This window comes from Drosophila suzukii, unplaced genomic scaffold (genome assembly GCF_043229965.1).
Source record: "Drosophila suzukii unplaced genomic scaffold, CBGP_Dsuzu_IsoJpt1.0 scf_4, whole genome shotgun sequence".
Classification (NCBI taxonomy): Eukaryota; Metazoa; Arthropoda; class Insecta; order Diptera; family Drosophilidae; genus Drosophila; species Drosophila suzukii.
The window spans coordinates 2,619,192-2,643,829 of NW_027255927.1; the positions used below are offsets into that span (position 1 = coordinate 2,619,192).

Here is a 24,638-nt window from a genome sequence, read left to right on the forward strand (position 1 = left end):
AATTTTAGTGTAATGAAAAGTGACACGAGTTGTGTTCTAGAATAGTTCGGTGAATTTTGATCATGCTAACAGTTTGGGTAATTGGCTCGGCTGACACTGCAGAATGTGCTGACCGCTTTGGCGGGTCAGTGTGCCGTCGAGTCCCACGATGAATTAGTGATACGTCGAATAATGCGTTGACTCTTTTCTGCAGTGCGTGCAACTAGGCGCCTGGTACTGTTTTCAACTTGGCTATTGCCTGATAAGTTGGGTGCTGGTCATGTTAAGCAACATTGGCTACGAACATTCTTCCCCAATTGAAGGGTACCCTCTATGGTATGTGGAGTTCCTGCAACAAGGCTTAGATGTTTCTTGATTTAATTTAGAAGTGTCATTTAAAATTCCGAATTCTTGTAGCTCAGAAGCTGATGAAACTAATCGGACTTATTTTCCTTGTTAATTTCCACTGCAGTATGTTTCTCAACTAGCTGCAAATAACAATTAATTGTACCGGTTGATTTTCATTCATTTCATTCATTCATTCATTTTCATTCGGATGATTGGCTATTCGTACCTTTCGGTTCTATTGTTTCATGGTCCACCAATGCTGAGTTCGTTAAGTGAATCCTTTGACCATTGAAAGAGATATCGTTCAGCCGTTTGCTTTTTGTTAAAATTTTTCAAAATATGTTACTTAAGTTAAACTCAAGAAGCAAAACACTACCAACATAATAATTATACCAGTTACTCAAAGAATATAAGGGTAAGTACGTAACAGGTAGAAGGAAGCGTTTCCGACTTTCCAAAGTATATATATTCTTGATCAGGATCACTAGCCAAGTCGATCTAGCCATGCCCGCCTGTCTGTCCGACCGTATGAACGCTGAGATCTCGGAAACTATAAAAACTAGAATGTGGGGATTTAACATGCAGATTCTTGAGGTTCTGGAACAGCAAAAGCTTGCTTCAGCAGGGTGCCAGCCCCATACGCCAACGTAAAACCTGTCTAGCGCCCACTTGTTTGAAGCCTTTGTTATCAATATCTATATTCATAGTTCAAACCATCTATCGGACCATCTATTAAAAAGTTAAAAGCAAACAAAGAAATCGACGCTAGGTGTCGCCAAGGCGGTGTAAGGAACTGTGAAGGGTATTTGATTGTCGATGGCTTCGACTATATCGATATCTCTGGCTTTTATTAGTTTCCTGCTTTTACTGTTATAAATCAACTAATGAAAAACATTATTTTAAAATTCCTAACATGTCTTCTAATTTTAGATTCGAAAACTTATTTTGGAGTTGATTCACAGATTGCCTATAACAGAAAGCTTAAGGCAACATGTCAAGTCAATAATAACTATGATGCTTAAAATACTTAAAACTGATAATGAAGAAAATGTTCTTGTGAGTCTTCGCATTATAATTGAACTACATAAACACTTCCGCCCGTCGTTTAACCCTGAAGTAAGTAAAGTAACATTGTATTTAATATCTTGATTAACATATATAAATTGTTTTTTTGGATTGCCCTCTAAGCTAGGTTATCAGAAGTCTTGACAGTTCGGGCTTTAGAGGATAAATTTCCCTGACAGTCCTTAGAATAGTTAATATGACTTAGAGTGGGCGGGCAGTAAACTTGGGCCGAGCAAAAATCTCTTCAATCTGTATGCCTTACCCCAACTTTTTAGCTTTTATAGTTTCTGCGTTCATATCCACAGACAGACAGACGGATCGACTCGGCTACACTCTTAATAAAATTATCCCTAAATTTTTTAACTATAATTTTTTTCTAAAATTTTGAACATTTTTCTAAATTTAAGAATAAAATTTCCTAAATCAAGAAAGCGTTACTTTAGTATAGGAAATGGTACCATAGAATCGTCCCAAAAATGGACATGCTAGCGCAAAAATAAACTTGTTTTGCATTACCTTTTCTAAAAGTGAACACACTAACCATAAAATGATTCTTATCTTAAAAGACAGAAATATTTTCTAAAAAATATAAATTTCTCTGAAAGTATTTATTTTTCTTTTTCTCGATCTATAGTACAGAATTATTCGATTTTTGAACTTATCATACTTGCTATATCCGTAGCGCAGACGGGTAAAGCGTTTGGTAAGAAATCGATGTGACGCAGTTTCGAGTCCCAGTGCCACTCCTTTACGTTTTACTTTATTGATGTTTTAATAATCTTGCAGAGGGTATAATTTCAGTCAAAAGTTTGCAACACAGTGAAATGACGTTACCGACACCAAAAAGTATATATATATATCCTTGATCAGCAACACTAGACGAGTCGATCTAGCCATGTCCGTCCGTCTGTCCGATTTTACGCACACTAGTCTCTTAGTTTTAAAGCTATCGGGACGAAACCTTCCCAAAAGTCTTATTTTTATGGCAGGTAGTATATAAGCCAGGACGAGCCGGATCGGACAACTATGTATATGCTAAAGCTCAGATAGGAATGATAAAAAAATAGTTTTTTTTTAACTACAAATACAATTACTTTTGTGGTTTTTGCCATATAATCTTCTACTCTTGGGAATATCATTTTTTGTATACTTCAGAATTTCAAATAAAATTTAAACCAAATCTGAAGACTTTATCATATAGCTGCTGTAGGAACTATCGAATAATTAATGTCTAAATAATACATAAACCGTTATATTTCGTTTACGTTAAATTAAAATGGTGGTAAATTGAAGTGGAACACTATCATAAAATTTGGTTATTTAGTTATTAGTTTTCAAAAAATCGGAACGACCTGCAAGGGTATAGAACAGGGGTGCTCAAAATTGCATTACGGAGGTCCCCTTACCAACACAAATAAAAGAAAACACACGCATATATCCACGCAGTTGTATTGCTGCAAGATGAACACTGAGAAAAGAAAAACACGTTTAATTCTTAAAATTATGTTTTTTTCAAAAAATGTTTACAGTTGGCTTAAAAAAGCATCAATGTTTATATTCATTTTAGTAGTAGATATTTTTAATAAAGCATTCAAGTGATTTTTGTTTAAACGGCTTCGATGGTTGTTTTTAATTAACTTATTGTATAATATATAACTTATAATTTGCCCTGTAAGTTCAGACCAAAAAAAATGTTCAATGGAATTGTTGTTTGCTTGGCACAAAGAAGAATTGACGTGTGCCCTATTCAGTATAGGCATGTGACCACAGGCATGCTTTGTGACTTTACAACAACAAATGTGACCGGCGTGCCTATGGGCTGAGCATCCCTGGTATAGAAACTTCGGCGTGCCGAAGCTAGCTTCCTTTCTTGTCGACTAGACTAGTGATACTGATCAATAATATATATACTTATGTGATCAAATGAAGCGGGGCCTACTGTATTTCTTATGTCAAAGCAAGTGAAACGCGACCTGCTTAATTCTGCTTGTTGTTGTGGACATTCCTTAGTTGTACGGTATTAATCACTTGCATTTCAAAAAGAAAGCAAAAGTAGTTCAAAATTAAGTGGAAAGCATGGCAGAGCAAGATAGCCATAGATTGCTACCGAGTGAGGTCTATTCGTAGAGCTCTGATAAACTTGTTAGAGAGAAACGGCTAACAGTGGGAAGATAGTTCAGAAAGTGCAGAGAATACGAGCAGAATTTACTGTGCCTGACACCTAATTCCTTAAAACATAGAAAAATATGTAATAACCCTGCAACATATACTTTATGAGTTCGTAGACGGGTATAATTATTACTAAAAAGTGGCAATTTGACATTTTTATATTTCAGTGTGGCTGTATATCCTTACACATTTCAATCAGTTCCTGAGGATTTAGAAAAATAAAATTACAATTCAAATTTTAATCGATTGTACAAATTAGTATTTCTTTTTTGTATCATCAACTTAATTTTAAATTGTATCCAAATGTATTGCCACAAGTGACCGTCTGAGCCATTTCCAGGCCATCGTCAACATTCCAGCTGGTTCTATCCTTCCGTATCCGCCTGCAAGGTCCGTCGTGGCGTAAGGTGGGGAAAGCTGTGTTTGGTTGCAGGCGATAGTGCCGAAGACTCCAAATCCGTTCTCCAATCTTCAGACGTACGCTATAAATTAAAAGTTTGCCTTTCTGATCCTCTGGCAATTTTTATTTTTTTACTGGAACTTTTTTTTAGTATTATTAATAAAATTTAAATTTTACTTTTTAGTACTTTAGTAAAAACAAGGGAGAACGCTATAGTCGAGTACCTCGACTATCAGATACCCGTTACTCAGCTAAATGGAGATATGCAAGCAGCAAAGCGAGATTAAAATGCGCCACCTACCGGCGGTATACAGATTTAAGCGTTATGGGCGTTAGAGTGGGCGTGGCAAATTTTTTTTTGGATCAATCGATAGGTATTGACGAGACCAATACATTTCAGTTAAAATTTTTTATCTAGCATGAAAATTGTGGGCGTCACAGGGTTTTGCGGTTTGTGGGCGTTAAAGTGGGCGTGGCAAACTTTTTTTTGGGTCAATCGATAGGTATTGATGAGAACATTACATTTCAGTTAAAATTTTCTATCTAGCATCAAAACTGTAGGAGCCACAGTTTTGGGCGGTTTGTGGGCGTTAGAGTGGGCGTGGCAGTCTACTGAAACAAACTTGCGCTGCGTAGGAAGCTCAGGAATCTGCACGCCAAATCTCAATAGCCTAGCTCCCATAGTTTCCGAGATCTCAGCGTTCATCCGGACAGACGGACATGGCTAGATCGACTCGGCTAGTGATCCTGATCAAGAATATTTATACTTTATGGGGTCGGAAACGCTTCCTTCTGCCTGTTACATACTTTCCGACGAATCTAGTATACCCTTTTACTCTACGAGTAACGGGTATAAAAACAGTCAATAAGGTTGTTCTGTACTTTTCTTGCGTTTGAATATATTTGCTTTAAATTTGGATTATAGTATTATATATATAATATAATATCTGAAATATTAAAAAAAAACATTTATGTTGTCGAAAATTGTTTGATTGATATAAAAGCGCATAAAAGTTGTTTTACAAAACTAACAAGATCCTTTATATGTGTTTTGTTTGTGTATGTTCTGTTTTACGTCCGTTATTAAAAGAAAACAAGCAAGAACGCTTTAGTCGAGTACCTCGACTATCAGATACCCGTTACTCAGCTATAGGGACCAAAGGGAAATGGAGATATGCAAGCAGCAAAGCGAGATTAAAATGCGCCACCTACCGGCGGTAGACAGATTTAAGCGTTATGGGCGTTAGAGTGGGCGTGGCAAATTTTTTTTTGGATCAATCGATAGGTATTGACGAGACCAATACATTTCAGTTATCTACAATGAAAATTGTGGGCGCCACAGGCTTGGGCGGTTTGTGAGCGTTAAAGTGGGCGTGGCATATTTGCGTAACAATCTTGCGCTGCGTACAAGGTTACGGAATCTAAATCTGAGATCCCATTTCTCTATCTTTGATAGTTTTCGAGATAACCGCGTTCATATTTACGATTTTTTGAAGTTTGTGGGTGTTAAAGTGGGCGTATTAATTTTATTTTTGGGTCAATCGATAAGTATTGATGAGAACAATACATTTTTATTCTAGCATTAAAACTGTAGGAGCCACAGTTTTGGGCGGTTTGTGGGCGTTAAAGTGGGCGTGGCACATTTCTGAAACAAACTTGCGCTGCGCAGGAATCTGCATGCCTAATCCCAGTATTGTAGCTCTTATAATTTCCGAGGCGAACATGGCTAGATCGACTCGGCTAGTGATCCTGATCAAGAAAGAATTTATATACTTTATGGGGTCGGAAACGTTTCCTTCTGCCTGTTACATACTTTCCGACGAATCTAGTATACCCTTTTACTTTACGAGTAACGGGTATAAAAAGAGAAAACGCCATAGTCGACGGCCTTGTCTATCAGATACCCGTTAGTCAGCTAAAAAAAAAAGCGCCATCTATCGTTCATTCCTTACTTACACGGCACATAAGGTGAAACCTAGGTGGCGCTTGTGAAACCATCCACTATAGGCTGGCTGAACACTTTTTGTGGCCAAAATTAATAACTTCAAGCAAAACCAAATATTTGAGTTCGGTTCTTATATTTGGGCTTATAATTAGCAAACTAACAGAAAAAGGCGTGGCAACGCCCCATTTTGGAGAAATTTCTAGTTGTATCATACAAAATAATATAAAAATATATAAGAAAGTCCTTACCCTAAAAACAAAACATAATTTAGAGGTGTATATTTTTGATTTGGATTTATATCGATATAATGAACATATATTTAGAAAAAAGGTGTGGCGCCGCCCATTTTTCACATGTTAAATCGAAAACAATTCTGAGTTGTCCAACCTGAGGTTGTGACCTAAAAAGGTAAATTGCGACGAAAGTGCGCAAAAGTGCACTTTAGGATAGCATTCATATGAACAAGAACTGAACTACCGACAACACAGTGTAAATATTAAGGTGAAACTATGTGAAACTCACTTTATATCTCTATTTAAAGTTAGTTTTTATTGTAAATTTGTACACTTAAAGCGACTATAAAAAACACTCAATTACAGGGACAACACAAACAAATCCAACTTGTGACGACCACAAACATAAAGTACAAACCGCTATCTCTCGATGCCATTATAAATTGTTTGGTAAAAAATTAGTTTGGTGCCTTATTTTTATAATTTTAAACCGACTCTTTTTTTCACAAAGTAGCTTTCGTGCGCCCGTGACACCGAACAGCTGTTTTAACAGCCGATATTTTAACAGATCGTGACTCTGTTAAAATTTCTGTTACGTAACATTGAAGTTTGAAGTTTTCCCAACACTTTGACTTCATTAGATTTTAATATTAACGACTTTCGAAAAATGGATTTTTGGCCACAAAAAGTGGTCAGCCAGCCTATAGTGCCATCCATCCCTGTAGCACTCTATTGAGTTTGTTAGTTATTAATTATTGTTTGGTTAAAACTTTTCAATATATGGTTAGATTTGGATATTGATAATAAGAACAAAATCTCATATAGATTGTACAAAGTATTAAAAACCCGCTAGACGGATTTTAGCGTTATGGGCGTTAGAGTGGTCGTGGCCCCTGCACGCTTCACAGGAAGCCCAAAAATCTTTATCCCAACATTCTAGCTCTTTTAGTTTCCGATATCTCAACGTTCATATGGACAGACGGACAGATAGACTCGGCTAGTGATTACATATTTTCCGACGAATCTAATATATGCTTTTACTCTACAAGTAACCGGTGTGATCAAGAAGAGCAGGACAAATTGAGGGCATCAGCTCACAGCCCAAACCGTTAGAGGTAGAGCAGCCAAATTTTTAATCAACATTTCATAAAGGTGCGCACTATGATCAGATATTTCCTTCCAGTGGTCTCAAAAAGCTAAAAAACATTTAAGGAGCTAATGTTTTAATATTATTATATTATTATTTTTATATTTATATACCAGGTTTTTTCTTAAGTTTTTATTTTCTTAGTTTATGAAAGGGAGATATTATAATCTTGTAACCAAATTTTCAATGAACTTTTTTTTTTTTTAAACTTAAGTCGCTGGTAGAAGGAAGCTTTTCCGACCCTATAACGTAACGTATGTATGTATGATCATTAACGGGATCACTAGCCGAGTCGATCTAGCAATGTCCGTCTGTCCGTGTGAACGCTGTGATCTCGCCATTTATCCGTGTGAACGCTGTTATCTCGGAATCTTTATGAGCTGACAATAGCTTACAAAGCCAAAATTTTAAAGATTTTGTAAAAGTATAAATGAATTTTGGTTTTGATTGCTCTAGCTTACAACCAAAGTTCTCCAAGAAGGATGATGGTAGTTCCTAGTAGAGTTGGACTCCTCAATCACAAAAAGAGCCTAAGAGTTTTTTAAAATATTTTTGAAAGAATGTTAAAAAAGGTTTCACAACACTGCCCAAGGGAATAACATGAACCCCCTTACGTTAATCAATACTGGAATTAAAATGTTAGGCAAAAAGCTGTTACCGGTCTGGCAATGAAAATTGTAAAAATATAGTTAAATCTATTTTACCGTGGATTTTTTTTCAAATTGTTTGGACAGTAATTTTAAAATGGTTTATGTCTCTATTGTTAGTTTTTATACCCGTTACTCGTAGAGTAAAAGGGTATACTAGATTCGTCGGAAAGTATGTAACAGGCAGAAGGAAGCGTTTCCGACCCCACAAAGTATATATATTCTTGATCAGGATCACTAGCCGAGTCGATCTAGCCATGTCCGTCTGTCCGTCTGTCCGTCTGTCTGTCCGGATGAACGCTGAGATCTCGGAAACTATGAGAGCTACGCTGTTGAGATTTGGCGAGCAGATTCCTGAGCTTCTTACGCAGCGCAAGTTTGTTTCAGTACAGAGCCACGCCCACTCTAACGCCCACAAACCGCCCAAAACTGTGGCTCCTACAGTTTTAGTGCTAGAGTAAAAATTTTAACTGAAATGTATTGTTCTTATCAATACCTATCGATTGACCCAAAAAAAAGTTTGCCACGCCCACTTTTACGCCCACAAACCGCGAAAACCTGGGACGCCCACAATTTTCATGCTAGATAAAAAATTTTAACTGAAATGTATTGGTCTCGTCAATACCTATCGATTGATCCAAAAAAAAATTTGCCACACCCACTCTAACGCCCATAACGCTTAAATCTGTATACCGCCGGTAGGTGGCGCATTTTAATCTCGCTTTGCTGCTTGCATATCTCCATTTAGCTGAGTAACGGGTATCTGATAGTCGAGGTACTCGACTATAGCGTTCTTCCTTGTTTTTTTTTAGATTCTTTACGATATCAACAAACTTCTTACAGTTACTAAGTTGATAAAACTTCCTTATTTTCAAAGTTTGCCGAATTGTAGCTCAGAATATAACTTTATGTAGCCTATTAATTTATTCGGCGAAATAAAAAGGGTGATATTATAGTTTTAAAATCAAATATATATCACCAAAATTGGTTAAGTCGCAACTCGAGACATAATTAAAAGCAGGGGCATACCTAACACATTTTCTTTAAAATCATTCAAAAACCTTGTCGTACTCTACTAGAAACTAGCATTGTCCTTCATGGAACATTTTTTAAATAACATTTTGTAAACTAGTGTTAGTAATATTCACCTACCCATTTATTTTTCAAAAGTTATGAGCAATTAAATTTTTTCCCGCTATGTGGCGAGACTTTGGGAAAAGCTAGAGCTTTAAAATTGTTCATATTTATTGATCGTTTTTTGGAGCGACGGTCTTCCAAAACTTAAACGCGGTCGTAAGGGCTGTCATTTTTCTAATTAAATGTAAAAAAAAATCAAATTAAACATCTATTTATTTTTTCTTCCAGATTCAACTTTTTTTGGGATTTGTTAAAGATATCTATACAAATCTTCCAAATCATCTTCCATCTATTTTCGAAACATCTAGTGATATTTGGATAACCGATTTAAAAGATCTAAATTTCGAAGTGCTTTTATCAGAGGCATATTCCACGAGAGCAATACATGTCGAGAAGCAATTGGACTCAAATTCTCAACCACAACTCGTAAGTATCATTGGATAATTGTCGACACTTATAGGACAAAATAAAGTAATTATTAATACTTAAGATTATTTATTGTGTTAATCTTTATTATTATATAATTATGGTTATATATATAATTATAGTTTATACCGTATTACTTTTGTTTAAAACGTTTAAGGCGAAGGGGCCCAATAAAAAAGTAGGGCTAAAAATAGGACAATGATCCGTGTTCTCATGTTCGTATTTCTAATTTTTCCGAAGACTTCAGGCAAACAACTTGTGGTGCATCACTCTGAGTTGACCGTCCTACGTTGCTCAAGCGGAACAGTTGCCACATGACCAGTTTTACCGAAGAAACACCACACGATCCATTTTTTGAGCGATTGTCAAATTGTGTAGTATCCAACTAGAACAAACCTTTTTCACGACTGGTGGAAGAAATGCCAAAGGATGCCGCTATCTCACGGTATGTCACATAGCGATCTTGTATTATCAGTTCACGCGCGGCATCAATATTTTCTGGCTCAACGACTTTTTGGATGACCTTCACTCACGACTTTCGTCTCGAGCGAGCGTCGGCCCCTATTGAATTCATTTGTATTTCACAGTACTATAGGATGTTGCTTCATCGCCATACATAGATTTAAGTTCATCAACAATCCTCGTCGAATGTTGTGGAAAATGATTGCACGATAATGCTCACGAGTTAATTCAATTCTTCTGCCGGGCTAAGTTTTTGATTAATCCCTAATCGAATTCAAGCGTAGTGAGACATGAAAAAGTTGATTGGGCTTTTTTTGGGAAAATGCTAATTTTTCCCAATACGGCAGAAGTGACGTGACCTAAGCCAGAAACTTACAAAAATAGCATACAACTAAAATATATTTACAACTAATATACATTTCTAAGCATTATTAATCGATAGCCCAAACGACCCTGTCAAATGTTTTCGAAAGGCGATCCCAACACATTCAAGATAAAAAAGTTAAAAAAAACAAACAGAAAAACAAAATACCGCAACATAAATAATACAAAAATTGTATAAAAATAAAAAAATTACTATTATTTTAATACTCTTGCAGAGGGTATAATGATTTCAGTCAGAAGTTTGAAACGAGCAGTGCTCGTCTGCTAACAACTTGTGCATAGTTCGTAGAGCCAGAAATGATGCTGGTTTCGTTCCATAAGTAACGGTGTCAGCTTTCTCTCGAGGGACAAGTATATACGACGTCAGAAGTTTGCAACGCATTTAAGAAGACGTTTCCGACCCCATAAAATATATATATTCTTGATAAGCATGAGCAGACGGGTCGATCTAGCCATGTCCGTCTGTCCGTCCGTTCCTACGCAAACTAGTCTCGTAGTTTTAAAGCTATCGGGCTGAAACTTTCCCAAAAGTCTTATATCTTTTGCAGGAAGTATATAAATCGGAACCAGCCGAATCGGACAACTACATCTTATAGCTACCATAGAAATAGTCGGAAAAAAATAACTTAAAAAAATTATATCTTTGGTGATTTTTAACATATAACCTCCTAATCTTGAAAATAACATTTTTTAATTAGTCTTGAATTTCGAATTAAATGTAATCAAAATCGGACGACTATATCATATAGCTGTCATAGGAACGATCGGAAAATTGGTGGGAAAATAATATGAACCAAATTAAAGCTTCGGTGTTTTTTAACATATAACCTCCTACGCTTGGAAATTTGGAAATAACATTTTTTAATTAGTTCTGAATTTCGAGTTAAATTTTATAAAAATCGGAAGACTATATCATATTAGCTGCCATAGGAACGATCGGAAAATTGGTAAGAAAATAATATGAAACAAATTATATCTTCGGTGTTTTCTGACATATTATCTTATACTATTGGGAAAATCATTTCTTGTGTTTTTAAATTTAATAAATATAAATCAAGGGTATATTAACTTCGGCTTGCCGAAGCTAACTTCCTTTCTTGTTAGTACGTGTATTGGCTGGCCGCTGCTTTCCACTTTTCAAAATCGTCAAAGAAGGTCATCTAACCGATCCAAACTATTCTTATTACTAGCGAGGGGTAGATCGTGAGACGACATTAAGAAGGAGCCATTGGAGAGGTCATAACCTCAAGAAACAACCAAACCCAGGCGAGTCTTTTGAACTAGAGGCAATCGTAGAAAAGTTTGGCTTCAATTAAGAGGTCCACACGCTGGGGAGCACAAAAGGTGGAGTCAGCTAACTGTATATTTTGAGGTATGTTCCAGTTTCCAACGTCGACTTTGATGCTAGGGTTGGTTATGTTCGGTGCGATAGCAGCGGTTATTTTAACTGAGTATTCGGGCGCTCGGGACCGCAATGTAATATTAACCGAGTGCCCATCCGTCACAAAATTGGAATCTTCTATTCCAGTTACAGATGCTAAAGTCCTTATCTTCTTTGTGTGAAGCTGGCTTCCGAATCGGGTTGATATTAGGTGCAGCTGAGAGACGGAGAGACAGTGAGACAGAGGCAAGCGTTTCTGGAGGCTGCGATGCTTCCTTAGAAGAATTGGAAATTTCCATCGAGCGAATACCTGAAATTCGGCTTCATCGGGAAGATGCGAGAAAAAAGGGCAAGGGTACAACTGCCCGTTATTTGGCTACGGAACTATGGCCTTATATGTAAGCTTGCGTAATCACTGCACTGCTCACTGTATTTAAAACTTAGTTGTATTTTGACCACGAATGTTTTGTGGCTCTGCCAATGCACCGCAGCCGCAACAAAGACAGAGTCATCTAATTAGATTCGTATAATTTGGACAAATCACATCGGAGTCACCAAAGTTGAGCTAATAAGCTATTTCATTAGGTGTTGTTAAATTAAAGAAATATTTAATTTTTGTTGGGTTATGTTCTGGCTAACAATTTATTAGCGAAAAAATACAATTAATCAATCAATACAATTTTCGGTTCGGTCTTTAAATAAAGGTTTGTTCTGGAAATTTTTTTTAATTTTTCGTGGTTTGAGTTTTATTTGACTTAAGCCTTGGATCGCCTATCGGCGGCTACGTGGAAAGTAACCTAAAAAATGTTCAGTACAAAAATGTTTTTGTTTTTACGTTTTATTATAAAGTACAAAAAGAAAGGATCATAAAAGAAAAGAAATAACAATTAAAATTAACATAACTTTAATTTATAAAACTCCGTAATTTAGTCTTCTTGTTTGTGATGAAAATCGTAGAAACAGTCTTTTTGCTGGCACGGGCTGATTTATTCGATGAAACAAATTTAAGCATTTACCATAGCTAAATCAAGCATATGTGTAAATTGTCGATTTGTGTACTTTTTGGTTTTTAATAAATTCGTATAACGCCCAATAAGTCCGACAATTAGCAGCAAGGTTGGGCTGCTGTAGTATTCGTGGACTACATTTGGGCAATTTATGTCAACGTACTTTTTTTCAGAGCGAACAAAACATGTAACCTGACCTTTTAATATCGTTTCATTCAGGAATGGCTGTGTCTGATGTAGATTAACAAAATTCTAATTTAACAAGGAAGAACGCTATAGTCGAGTACCTCGACTATCAGAAACCCGTTACTCAGCTAATGGGACCAAAGGGAAATGGAGATATGCAAGCAGCAAAGTGAGATTAAAATGCGCCACCTACCGGCGGTAGACAGACTTAAGCGTTATGGGCGTTAGAGTGGGCGTGGACATTTTTTTTTTATCAATCGATAGGATTGACGAGACCAATACATTTAAGTTAAAATTTTTTATCTAGCATGACAATTGTGGGCGTCACAGGTTTGCGCAATTTGTGGGCGTTAAAGTGGGCGTGGTATAAGTATTGATGAGAACAATATATTTCAAGTAAAAATTTGGAAAAATTTAAATGTATTGGTCTCGTCAATCCTATCGATTGATAAAAAAAAAAATGTCCACGCCCACTCTAACGCCCATAACGCTTAAGTCTGTCTACCGCCGGTAGGTGGCGCATTTTAATCTCACTTTGCTGCTTGCATATCTCCATTTCCCTTTGGTCCCATTAGCTGAGTAACGGGTATCTGATAGTCGAGGTACTCGACTATAGCGTTCTTCCTTGTTTTTTTTTTTGTTTTGCGTACTTAGTATTATCAACAACACGGAAATAATTTGGTTTAATGCGGTGGAGTTTTTAAAACATATAAAACAAAAGTTGTTGATCCGTAGAGGAGGTCTAGAGCACTAGAGGGTTAATGTCGAGAACAAATTCGTACTACTTAACAAAAGTTAGCCAGCCGAACGCTGGGCACAAGAATGCAAACCAAGAGAGCGAGATCGAAAGAGAGGTGATATGCGATGCAAATGATATAAGAGCTTGGATTGGCTGGCCCGACAGGTAGGTCATCTGCCGCATTAAATCCGTGCTTGCATTCTGTGTGCCCAAAAAAAGGATCAACCAACATATAACTCGTCTGGCAGCTTTAATTGTCCGGCAAACATCGAGGCTATCAAAAAATGAGATGGTAGGGTTTAACCAACTAAAACGAAATCTCTGCAGAACAATGCAAAACAATTACAAAGCTCAGGATAGACGTGGCAATGCCTAGGAAACCTTATAGGACTATAAGATCTAACACGGAGGTCGTTTGGCCAAAAGGCCCAATACGAAAGGACACAAAAGGGCGAAGTTAAACGATCTGTGAGTGTACACAAACGACATAGAACTGTGGTAGAGGCCTTTGCCTCTCCGGAGTTGTTCCTATTAACCGCCTACAATTCACTGTCGATAATAGATCCCACTTATATAAGCACACGCATGGCAGCGCCGGCAATGTGGGAAATCAGCGAGGCGTACACCGCAAGCGACATTGCGCAATTACTACCACCCACTACACACAGAGAAACGCGTCAAGAATAACACTTAGGAGTCACTACAAGAAAAGTACATTAAACCAACTAAATGTTCATAGCATTTCTAGAAGGAATGGAAGATCTCGAACATGAAGAGACAATGATGACCAAAGTCAAGGAGGCTTGCGACGCCAGTATGCAAAGCAGCAATAGTTTTTAAGGACGCAGACCAGCATGTTGGTGGAACAAGGAGTGGTGACGATGCCTACCGAGAATGTATAGACGCTAGAAAAACCTACCAAAAAATTTAAGAAATAGGTTATATTTTCAAATCAGAAAAAAAAATTGTACCGGATATTGAAACTAATAATCATAAGAAACTTCCTGCTGTAATCATTTTTTTAAATATTATTCAATTATTTCTCCAAGCAATTTAGATCCTAGAATGAAAATGGTAAAAATTTCACCTTTGTATAGTTATTAGATGATTACCCGTATAGTAAATTAAAATAAATGTGTATTTGATAGTACAACAAATCATTTTTTTAAACTTAAAAAGGCATTTTTTCACGGAAGAAATTCATATGGACTTGGTTTAGCGAAACAAGTGGTACGACCTTTATTTGTACTCGGGCTTCACAGTTTGAGTCCTTCCCAAAACAAATTCTAATTCTTCACTTGACATATTTTTAAAAAAAAGTATTATACTTTTAATTGTTTAGGAAATATTTAATAAGATTCTTAAAAACATTTGACTTACTTTGCCCCAGCGGATATCCGTTCCGGCCAGTGTTGCCAACTTTTGCAGGAAAAAAAAGCTGTTTTCGGCGGGACAAGGGTGAAAAAAAGCTGTGTTTTTTTATCATATTAAAATTAGTACAAAAAATTATTTATTTTTTTATTTTTTAGTATTGACGACTATTAATATTAAGTTGTGCTTAATAATTATTTAATTATAATATATTCAATATATCATCTTCGACATCAACCGTATCATACTTTATATCCTTTAGGCCTCTATTGTGCCTATAAGCTTTATAAAGGGGACTTTATCTAAGGAACTTTGTAGTATGCGCAACATTTTTTGTGCCTTCGCAACCCATATCTTTTATAATAATACACAGTGGGGAGCAAAATTGATTCCATGTTCAGCATATGCTGAACCAAATGAAACAAACTTTTTTTCCCGTAATACCTATTTTATTTGTAACAAATAGACTTAAGTACTACAATAATAGAAGAAGAAATGTAAGAGAGAGAGAAATAAAAAACAAAAACAGAAGGCATGTACTCAGCTTTGCACCTTTTATGAAAAATTATAAAGAAATACCAAATTAATATTTGGTCCAAAGACCCTTATTGTCTATTACATTTTTTATGCGCTTTGGCATACTTTCAACTAAGTTCTGTATAATTTCTTTCGGAATTTGGTTACATTCAAGGTTGCATGGGGCCGATTGATACTGCCCGAGCCGCCGCTTCACAATTGACCATAAGTTTTCAATTGGATTGAGGTCGGGATTTTGAACTTAAAATTTTGTTTTGCCAACCATTCTTTTACAATTTTCGCTGTGTGCTTTATATCCCCATCCTGTTGGAAAGTGATTTCTCCTTCAGGATAGGCACTCTTATCGAGAAAATTGTGAAGACGGGTTTTTAAAATGTTTAAATAGTCCTCTTTTCGCATTATCCCATCAATCTTGTGCAACGGCCCAATGTGCCACCATATGAAGGACCCCAAGCCATTATATTTTCTCCTCCATGCTTTACGGTTTGATTTGATGTCTCTGAAGCTTGTTACCGGGCCAATCAATAATACTCCTTGCCATCCGACTGGAAACGGTTAAAGTTGGATTCGTCCGACCAGTTTTTGTGTGTCTTTGCAAATTATAACCGAGCTCTAACATTTTTCCCGGATAGAGCTGGTTTATTTTTTTTAACAGAGGCGACATATCAAGTTCTACCCAGTGCTCTTCTGGCTGTCCATCGACCTACGGTTTTATTTAACTCCTTAGAAGCCTCTTTTGGTGTTAAAAGCTTATCCTTCCTCATGTTGGACATCATAAGTCGAGCATCAGAGTCCGTTAGAAGGCGGCGGCGACCATTCAACACGCTTTCGAATCAATTTGTCTTTTTATTTGTCTTTTTTTCACCTAATTTTCAGCTTCTCAGCAATTGTGCGTGTCGAACAACCACTTTTAGTCATGAAAACAATACTAGTTTCGGTATCTGGCGAAAGCTTCTTCATTTTACAGATATAAGTTGGAGACTAATTTTTAAAGTCATTAAATCTACCTTGAACTATAAGAATTCGGAATTATATCAACGAATAATGAATGAAAAAGACATAAAACGGTAAATCTGCAAGTATTTTGCTGATAAGAGAACAGGGAGAGCAAAAACAAGTGCGAATAACGGAATGTGCAAAACTGAGTTCATGCCTTTTGTTTTTGATTTTTTTTTCTATCTCTTACATTTTAACTTGAAGAAACTTTTACAGTGTTTCCTGGCGGCTGCATGTGCTCGGAAATCACTTAACTGCAGAAGACTCTCAAGCATAGATTGCAAATAACTGTTGACCGTTTTTCTTCTTGCGCTCTCGTTGCGAGCACAACCGAAAAAGTTCATACTCTCTCGCTCTCGCTCTGAGCAAGAGACTCTTGCTGTCTTCATTTATGTTTTTTGTTAAGCGCTTTTCGTTGAGCTCTTTGTATGTCGCTCTTTTAATGAGCAGTGCGTAAAGAGCGGTACGAGAAATAATCGCACAATGAGAGTCAGCAAAAGACCGATTGACCGAAAAACTCAACGCAAACGGTCTTCACAAGTACTTTCGTTGTTGTAAAAAAGTAATAATATAATTTGTTTAATAAAACAATTTAAATATATTTTCAAATATTTTTGCTAACGATTCCAACTAATATATTTCGTCTGCAAAACAGACGCCTCACGATTTGTTTGCCTATGCGTGTCAATGTATACCAATACATACGCAAAAGACCTTTTGCTTCACTGAACACGACAAAACGGTCTTGGAACAACCAGAAGAAAACAGAATAGCAAAAAACGGTTTCGCTCTGAGCGCGAGCGAGCTCATTCAAGAACCCATAAGTCGGTTGATCTCTGAGTCTTTTCGTAGAGTCAGGAAAATACACTTATTTGCAGACAACGAGAAACGGTCGACAATTATTTACGAGCTCTGCTCTCAAGGCATCAGTATCGTCTTTGCAAAGCCAGGTCTAACAAGGAAGAACGATATAGTCGAGTACCTCGACTATCAGATACCCGTTACTCAGCTAATGGGACCAAAGGGAAATGGAGATATGCAAGCAGCAAAGCGAGATTGAAATGCGCCACCTATCGGCGGTAGACAGATTTAAGCGTTATGGGCGTAAGAGTGGGCGTGGCAAAGTTTTTTTTTGGATGAATCAATAGGTATTGACGAGGCCAATACACTTCAGTTAAAATTTTTATCTAGCATAACAATTGTGGGCGCCACAGGCTTTAGTGATTTGTGGGCGTGGCATACTTTTTTTGGATCAACCGATAAGCATTGATGAGAATAATACATTTCAGTTAAAATGTTTATTCTAGCATTAAAACAGTAGGAGCCACATTTTTGGGCGGTTTGTGGGCGTTAGAGTGGGCGTGGCACCCTGCTGAAACAAACTTGCGCTGCGCATTAAGCTCAGGAATCTGCATGCGAAATCCAAACAGCCTAGCTCTTATAGTTTCCGAGTTCATACGGACAGACGGACATGGCTAGATCGACTCGGCTAGTGATCCTGATCAAGAATATATACACTTGTCAGAAAAAGTATGCTTACAAAAATTTCTGGAAACCTTAAAGTTAAAAAAAACATGTTAAAAAATATTTAAAATTTCATTTTAATTTTTACAGATAGTACCTTTATTGACCTTTCCTTTGATGAAACTCTTAATTTTCTAACACTTATATTTTTTCTTATATAAATTAAAATTTACAAAATGGTCTGATTTCGCATCAGAAAAAGTATGCGTACAAAATCAAAAATCATAAGAAAACTCCATGTTTTTGGCAAAAGGACTGGAATTCAATTTGAGGTCGGATACCCCTTTCGTTTTAGGACTTCAGCCAACCGATTTGGCATTGACTGGACCAATTTTGTTGTGTCCTCCACCGATATTTTATTCCATTCCTCGACCATCACTTGTTTTAGGATGTCCTTTGATGTAATGGTGTGCTGGCGGATCCTGCGCTCCAGGAGGTCCCACAAATGCTCAATTGGATTGAGATCTGGGGACTGCGGTGGCGAATTTAACTGATTCTTCACATTATAAATCAACCAAAGTTTCGTATTCATGGCACAATGCTTCGGGTCGTTGTCCTGTTGGAACCAAAAGTCATCCTCCAGTCCCAGTTTCGCGGCGCTTTGATGTAAATTTTCTTTTAGGATGTTGATATACATCTTGTGATCCATTGTGGATTCAATGAAACAAGATTTCCAACTCCACTGGCCGCCATACATCCCCAAATCATAACGCCACCACCACCGTGCTTAACGGTTGGGACAAGGTTTTGGATTTCGAGGGCTGTACCAGTTTTTCTCCACACCGTCGTACGACCCTTTATCCCGAATATGCAAAACTTGCTTTCGTCACTAAAAATCACTTTTTTCCAGAACTCCTGGGCTTGTTATTGAATTTTCTCTTGGTGGTTTCTTCCGGGCAGTACGGCTGTTATAGTATTCCTTCTTCAAAATTTTACATACAGTGTCGTTATGAAGATGCTTATTATACTTCTCCTTAATATCCTTTGCAATTTGGGAGGCTGTTGTCCTTGGATTTATTTTAACAGTCTTCAAAACGCTTCTCTTCTCACGCTCAGTGAGCTTTGGTGGTCTACCAGAGCGGGGTTTTGACTCACAGGAACCCGATACATTGAAATTTTAAAGGACTTTTTGTACAGAGGAGTGTGTTCTGCCAACTATCCCACCAATTTCCCGAAGAGTTTTCCCTTCATCACGTAGTTTTACTATGACTTTCCTCAAATCATGGCTAATTTTTTTTGTCTTTTTCCCCATCATAAAAATAACGTCTGGTTACAACACGAATATGCCAGAAATGATTAGAAACAAGTAAACAAACTTAGAATTACAGTTATCAATGCCAAAACAGCAATTTAAAAGCTTTTAATACCGTTATTTTTGCATTCTTTTCCTTTGTACGCATACTTTTTCTGATGCGAAATCGGTCCATTTTGTACATTTTAATTTATTTAAGAAAAAGTATAAGTCTTTAAAATTTAAGAGTTTCATTAAACGGAAGGTGAATAAAGATAATATCTGTAAAAATTAAAATACAATTTTTAAGATTTTTTTAACATGTTTTTTTTTTAACTCTAAAGTTTCCTGAAATGTTTCTACGCATACTTTTTCTGACAAGTGTATACTTTATGGGGTCGAGAGCGCACCTTCTGCCTGTTACATACTTTCCGACGAATCTAGTATACCCTTTTATAGGATCCATCTGATTTACTTCGCCTTTTGTTTTGTGCTGCTTCCAGTTAAGCCGCCTTTCCAGGGTAAGCCCATGGTACTGTGTCGGAGTGCTTTATAGGAGTCCCGTCCCGGGTGAGGCGAAAAGTTTTCAGTCTGTTCAACGAAAAAGTGGCATGCTGAAATTTTGCAGGACTGACAGCGATATTCCACCTCTAAGCCCAGGCCTCAAATTCATTTAACATGTCCTGGACCATATCTGTCGCCTCTCTTCGCAGAGCACTTGTCGCCAGAAGTGCAGTGTCATCTGCGTAAGTAGCTGATAGAACATTTCTGCTTCTGGGCGAAGGAAGGTTCCAAGTGAATATGGTATATAAGACAGGACCCAGCAAACTTCCTTGAGAGACTCCAGAAAATATAGGCCTTGGAGCAGACTTTGATCTTCGAACCTGGAAGGTTCTGCTATTACGAAATAAGAATTATTATATAATAAGAACTGATACAATAAGAAATGATTCGGAATTGCGTCGTGGAATTAATGTACACTAAAAAGCCTTTTTAGAAAAATTTGCTAAAAAATCTTGGAGAAGGCAACAGGCTTATGGGTCGAAAGGAATCTGCACCATTCGCATGCTTCCACTGCTCCAGATAATATGAAAGAACAATCATAGCAAGAACAATCAATCAGGCCCAGGGGCCTTGCTCTGGATTAATAAGCTGCGCTTGAGAAGCAGTCCCTTCATCTGTGACCAATTCAATAGGCTTAAATCTTTCTTTCAAATAATCAGCGAATTCCTTAGCTATTTTATCACCTTTACTTGCCGAAGTACCGTCCAATCGAAGCAATGGAAACTTCGGCTGCCGCTTAAACCGGTAAGTGCATTTCCACAGCTCGAAGCCTTGATCAGCATCCGGACTGATAGCACTAAGTTTAGAAAAAAGTCCGACTTACCACCATAAATAGCTTTTATTGATAGTGAACCAGCCCTTTTAAAGATAGCTAAGTCTGTGGATGTCGCGTTTGCACCCAGGATTTAAAAGGGCATTATTTAGCTGTCGAACAGCAGAGTGATAACCGTTAACAGCAGCATCCATATCCAGAGGACAACTCAGATAGCAGATTCATCATTATCAATAAGGATAGTTAGATGATCCTTAAAACGTCCAATTTTAGCCCGATGAGCAACAAACTTTTTGTTGTAAGTCGGGGTGAAACAGCAGCGCATAAAAGTATTTCAAGCGGAATGTGATTAGAGCTAAGTTCATTTAATTCAGGAACAGTCAGAAAGTTGGACGAAATACCCTTATATATAGCAAAGTCAATTTGCGTTCGATTTCTCCTTGCATCAGGTGGAAAGTGTGCTGGTCTTACTGTGGCTAAAACTTGCATACAAGAAGACTTAATACGATCTAAAGGCTGAACACCTCTCGGTGAACAACAACTTTATATTGGCGTTCCGTAGTACTATAGTAATTGACTGATATGCCAACAACTTATTGTCGTAGACTTTTATATTATTTGGCGACCACTCTAGCTCAACAAAGAAAATATTAATAATCAGCCTTTATATATTTAATATCCGTAGACGAATGTAGGTCCTGAAAGATCGGTCATTTTTTATTTGCCAAGAGTTAAACGGGATATTATTAATCCACAAGATATGTTAAACTATCTTGTATGTATATCCAGTCTATTTATCTTAAATCTTATATTGGTTGTGGCAGCGTTGATGAGACTTATAAGTTGTTTGGCATCAGTAACTCCCTTTATCATAAAGGCGGGAGGACGAAGGTCATGTTTTTGATGCTTTAGTTGAAGGAGTAGCAGTACCTGAAATTTCTTTAGACATTTTGACTGAGTTACAGTAGTGGAATGACCAGGTGTGCTTGCACCATGTATTCCTTCATTAAAATGTGGAGAAGGAAAATCTATCTCATCATCAATTTAAGTATTCGCCGAAGTATTCGAAACGTCTTTCAAATTGTCTTACGATCATGAAGAAATATCAGCAATAGATTGTAAATGGCGTTCAGAATCAAATTTCGGTGACGTATCTTTCTTAGACCTGACTGAGGTCACCCTTACACCACGACCTCCAGACGAACTTTAAAACTTAGAATTTTATCTTGGCAGGACTCAATGTTGACTAGGCTATCTTTGAAAAGCCTTGTTTTCGCCGTGAGTCCACTGCGCACACGAAGGAGCCATCTCATTTTCCTCTCCTTTTGCCTTGTGGAAGCACAGGTAGCCACAATTTGTTGTTACATGTAAGCCGCCTGTCCAGACTAAGCCCAAGGTACTTAACCGTGTCGGAGTGCTTTATTGGAGTCCCGTTCAGGGAAAGATGATAAGTGTTCAGCCTGTTTAACGAATAGGCAGCATGCTGAGATTTTGCAGGAGTAACAACGATTTTTCATATCGACGACAAAGGCTTAAACTCATTTAACATGTGGTTTACTATATCTGTCGCCACTCTTCGCAGAGAACTTATCTACAGAAATGCAATATCATCTGCAAAAGTAGATGTTAGAACATTTCTGTTCTGGGCGAAGGAAGGTATGAGGTGAATATGGGATATATAAGACAGGGCCCAACAAACATTCTTGATGGACTGCAGCAAGTATAGCCTTTAAATTAGACTTAGAACCTCGAACATCCACCTGAAAGGTTTGCTAATAAGAAATGAGCGGAGGAGATCAAAGTATGTCAGGGAAGAACGGGTTTATGCTTAAAGAGTTAGCCGCAGTTCCAGACTCGATCAAAGGATTGCTGGACATCTAAAAAAAATACTCCGCTATTCTTTCGTCTCAAGGACCTTAAGGATATGATTGACCACCCGATGCATTTGCTCAACAAACTGATCTGATGATTTCGCAGTTGCGTCCTGGAATAGATGAACACTAAAAACCTTTTTAGAAGGATTTGCTTAAAAATCTTGGATAAGGTTGGCAATAGGCTTAGGCAGCCAATAATTTGCACAGCGGGGAAAGACGCCTTTCTTGGGGATCATACTAACATTCGCATTCTTCCACTGCTTCAGATAATATAAAAGAACATTGAAGATACGCGTAACGAACGAAATAGCTGCCACTGGCAAAACTTTAGCCACTTTCCCGTCAATACTGTTATGCCCAGGGGCCTTGTTATGCTTAAATCGCTTATTTTGTCTTTAGCTTCTTCTGCATCAATATGCAACATTTAAGAATCAGGACCAGGGAAGACCATGAAAAGCTTCTGTAACAGCCGTCTCTTCATCTGTGGCCAAAGTAAAAGGCTTAAATCTTTCTTCCAAAGAATCAGCGAATTCCTTAGCTATTCCATTATCTTTATTTGCCCAAGTACCGTCCGAAGCAAAGGAATCTTTCGGAGACGTGGTCGCTTAAGACCGCAAACGCATTTTCATAGCTCGAAGCCTCGATCAGCATGCGGATTGATAACACTAAGTTTACGGAGCATCAAAAAGACGTTTTCTTAATAATATGTATATCAGACCTTTTAAAAATAGCTAAGTCTGGTGGATGAGGCGTTTGCATCCAGCGTCGCCGTAGTGATCCCTTCTGCCCATATAAATAGCAAAATCAATTCCCTTTGGATTTCTCCCGGCCCATAGGTCCTCATCTGGCTAATACTTGCAGGTAAAAAGACGTACTACGATCTTAAAGCTGAACATCTGAACATTGCTTCAACCCCAAAATTAATTGTGATCATTCCAGTCACCAGACGATGGAGCCTCAGGGGCGCGTTGCATTGAATTGGAAGACGGCGATGGTATAGATGGTCCCCAAGCACTCTGAGCAGGAAGCGGGGCATGTACAAATTTAATTGAAGGTTGTCTTTGGTTGTTCCAGATTAGCGACGACTTCTAGAAAAGCTTGACATTTGAGGTAGCCTGCCCTGTGATTGGAACCGCAATTAATGCACCAAAATTGATCCTGAGACCTAGCGGGGCAAACATGGTTTCCAGATTCATGATCACCACTACATTTAGCGAATTTTGGAGGCAAGAAAGAGTATGTTTCCATGTAACCAATATCTTTGCAATTATAACATCTAACAACATCATATGTTGATACTTGAACATTGTTTGGCGAAGACGAAAATATTGGGTCTGTAACCACTGTTCTTACCAGGGCACAGTGGATCAGTTTGTATGGAAAAGCGGCCAAAAATACTAATAATGGCCATAGCATGCTGAAATTTATAACAAAAATATAGAAAATTTGTCTAAACATATAACAAAACAAGGAAGAACGCTATAGTCGAGTACCTCGACTATCAGATACCCGTTACTCAGCTAAAGGGACCAAAGGGAAATGGAGATATGCAAGCAGCAAAGCGAGATTAAAATGCGCCACCTACCGGCGGTAGACAGATTTAAGCGTTATCGGCGTTAGAGTGAGCGTGGCAAATTTTTTTTGGGTCAATCGATAGGTATTGATGAGAACAATACATTTTAGTTAACATTTTTATTCTAGCATCAAAAAGAGTTTTGGGCGGTTTCTGGGCGTTAGAGTGGGCGTGGCACGCTGCTGAAACAAACTTGCGCTGCGTAAGAAGCTTAGGAATCTGCATGCCAAATCTCAATAGCCTAGCTCTTATAGTTTCCGAGATCTCAGCGTTCATCCGGACAGACGGACACACGGACATGGCTAGATCGACTCGGCTAGTGATCCTGATCAAGAATATATACACTTTATGGGGTCGGCAACGCTTCCTTCTGCCTCTTACATCCTATCCGACGAATCAAGTATTCCCTTTTACTCTACGAGTAACGAGTATAACAAACACAAGCGAGAGCCGTAGCACATGAAAAAATAGCATGTGCTCTGCTCTCATCTCGCTATCAATTTTTTGCTACCGTTACTGCTACACAGAGCACAGAACTTCA

The 24,638-nt window shown here is 37.7% G+C and overlaps 1 protein-coding gene across 25 annotated transcripts in view; it reads left to right on the forward strand.

Moving 5' to 3' along the window:
• The window catches only part of Nipped-A (Transcription-associated protein Nipped-A), a 509,451-nt gene that overhangs the window by 26,342 nt on the left and 458,471 nt on the right, over positions 1–24,638 (forward strand). For 23 of the 25 annotated variants that reach the window (XR_011605753.1, XR_011605752.1, XR_011605754.1 and 20 more), the window contains exons 2-3: positions 1,258–1,443; positions 9,299–9,496. Coding sequence is in view for 21 of the 25 variants with exons in the window: in XM_070999199.1 (XP_070855300.1) it covers positions 1,258–1,443; positions 9,299–9,496 (384 nt within the window). In the remaining 4 variants the exon portion in view is untranslated. Of the gene's footprint in view, positions 1–1,257; positions 1,444–9,298; positions 9,497–19,817; positions 19,885–19,942; positions 20,623–24,638 lie in introns of all 25 variants that reach the window. The other 2 variants (XR_011605755.1, XM_070999182.1) reach the window with 2 other exon arrangements.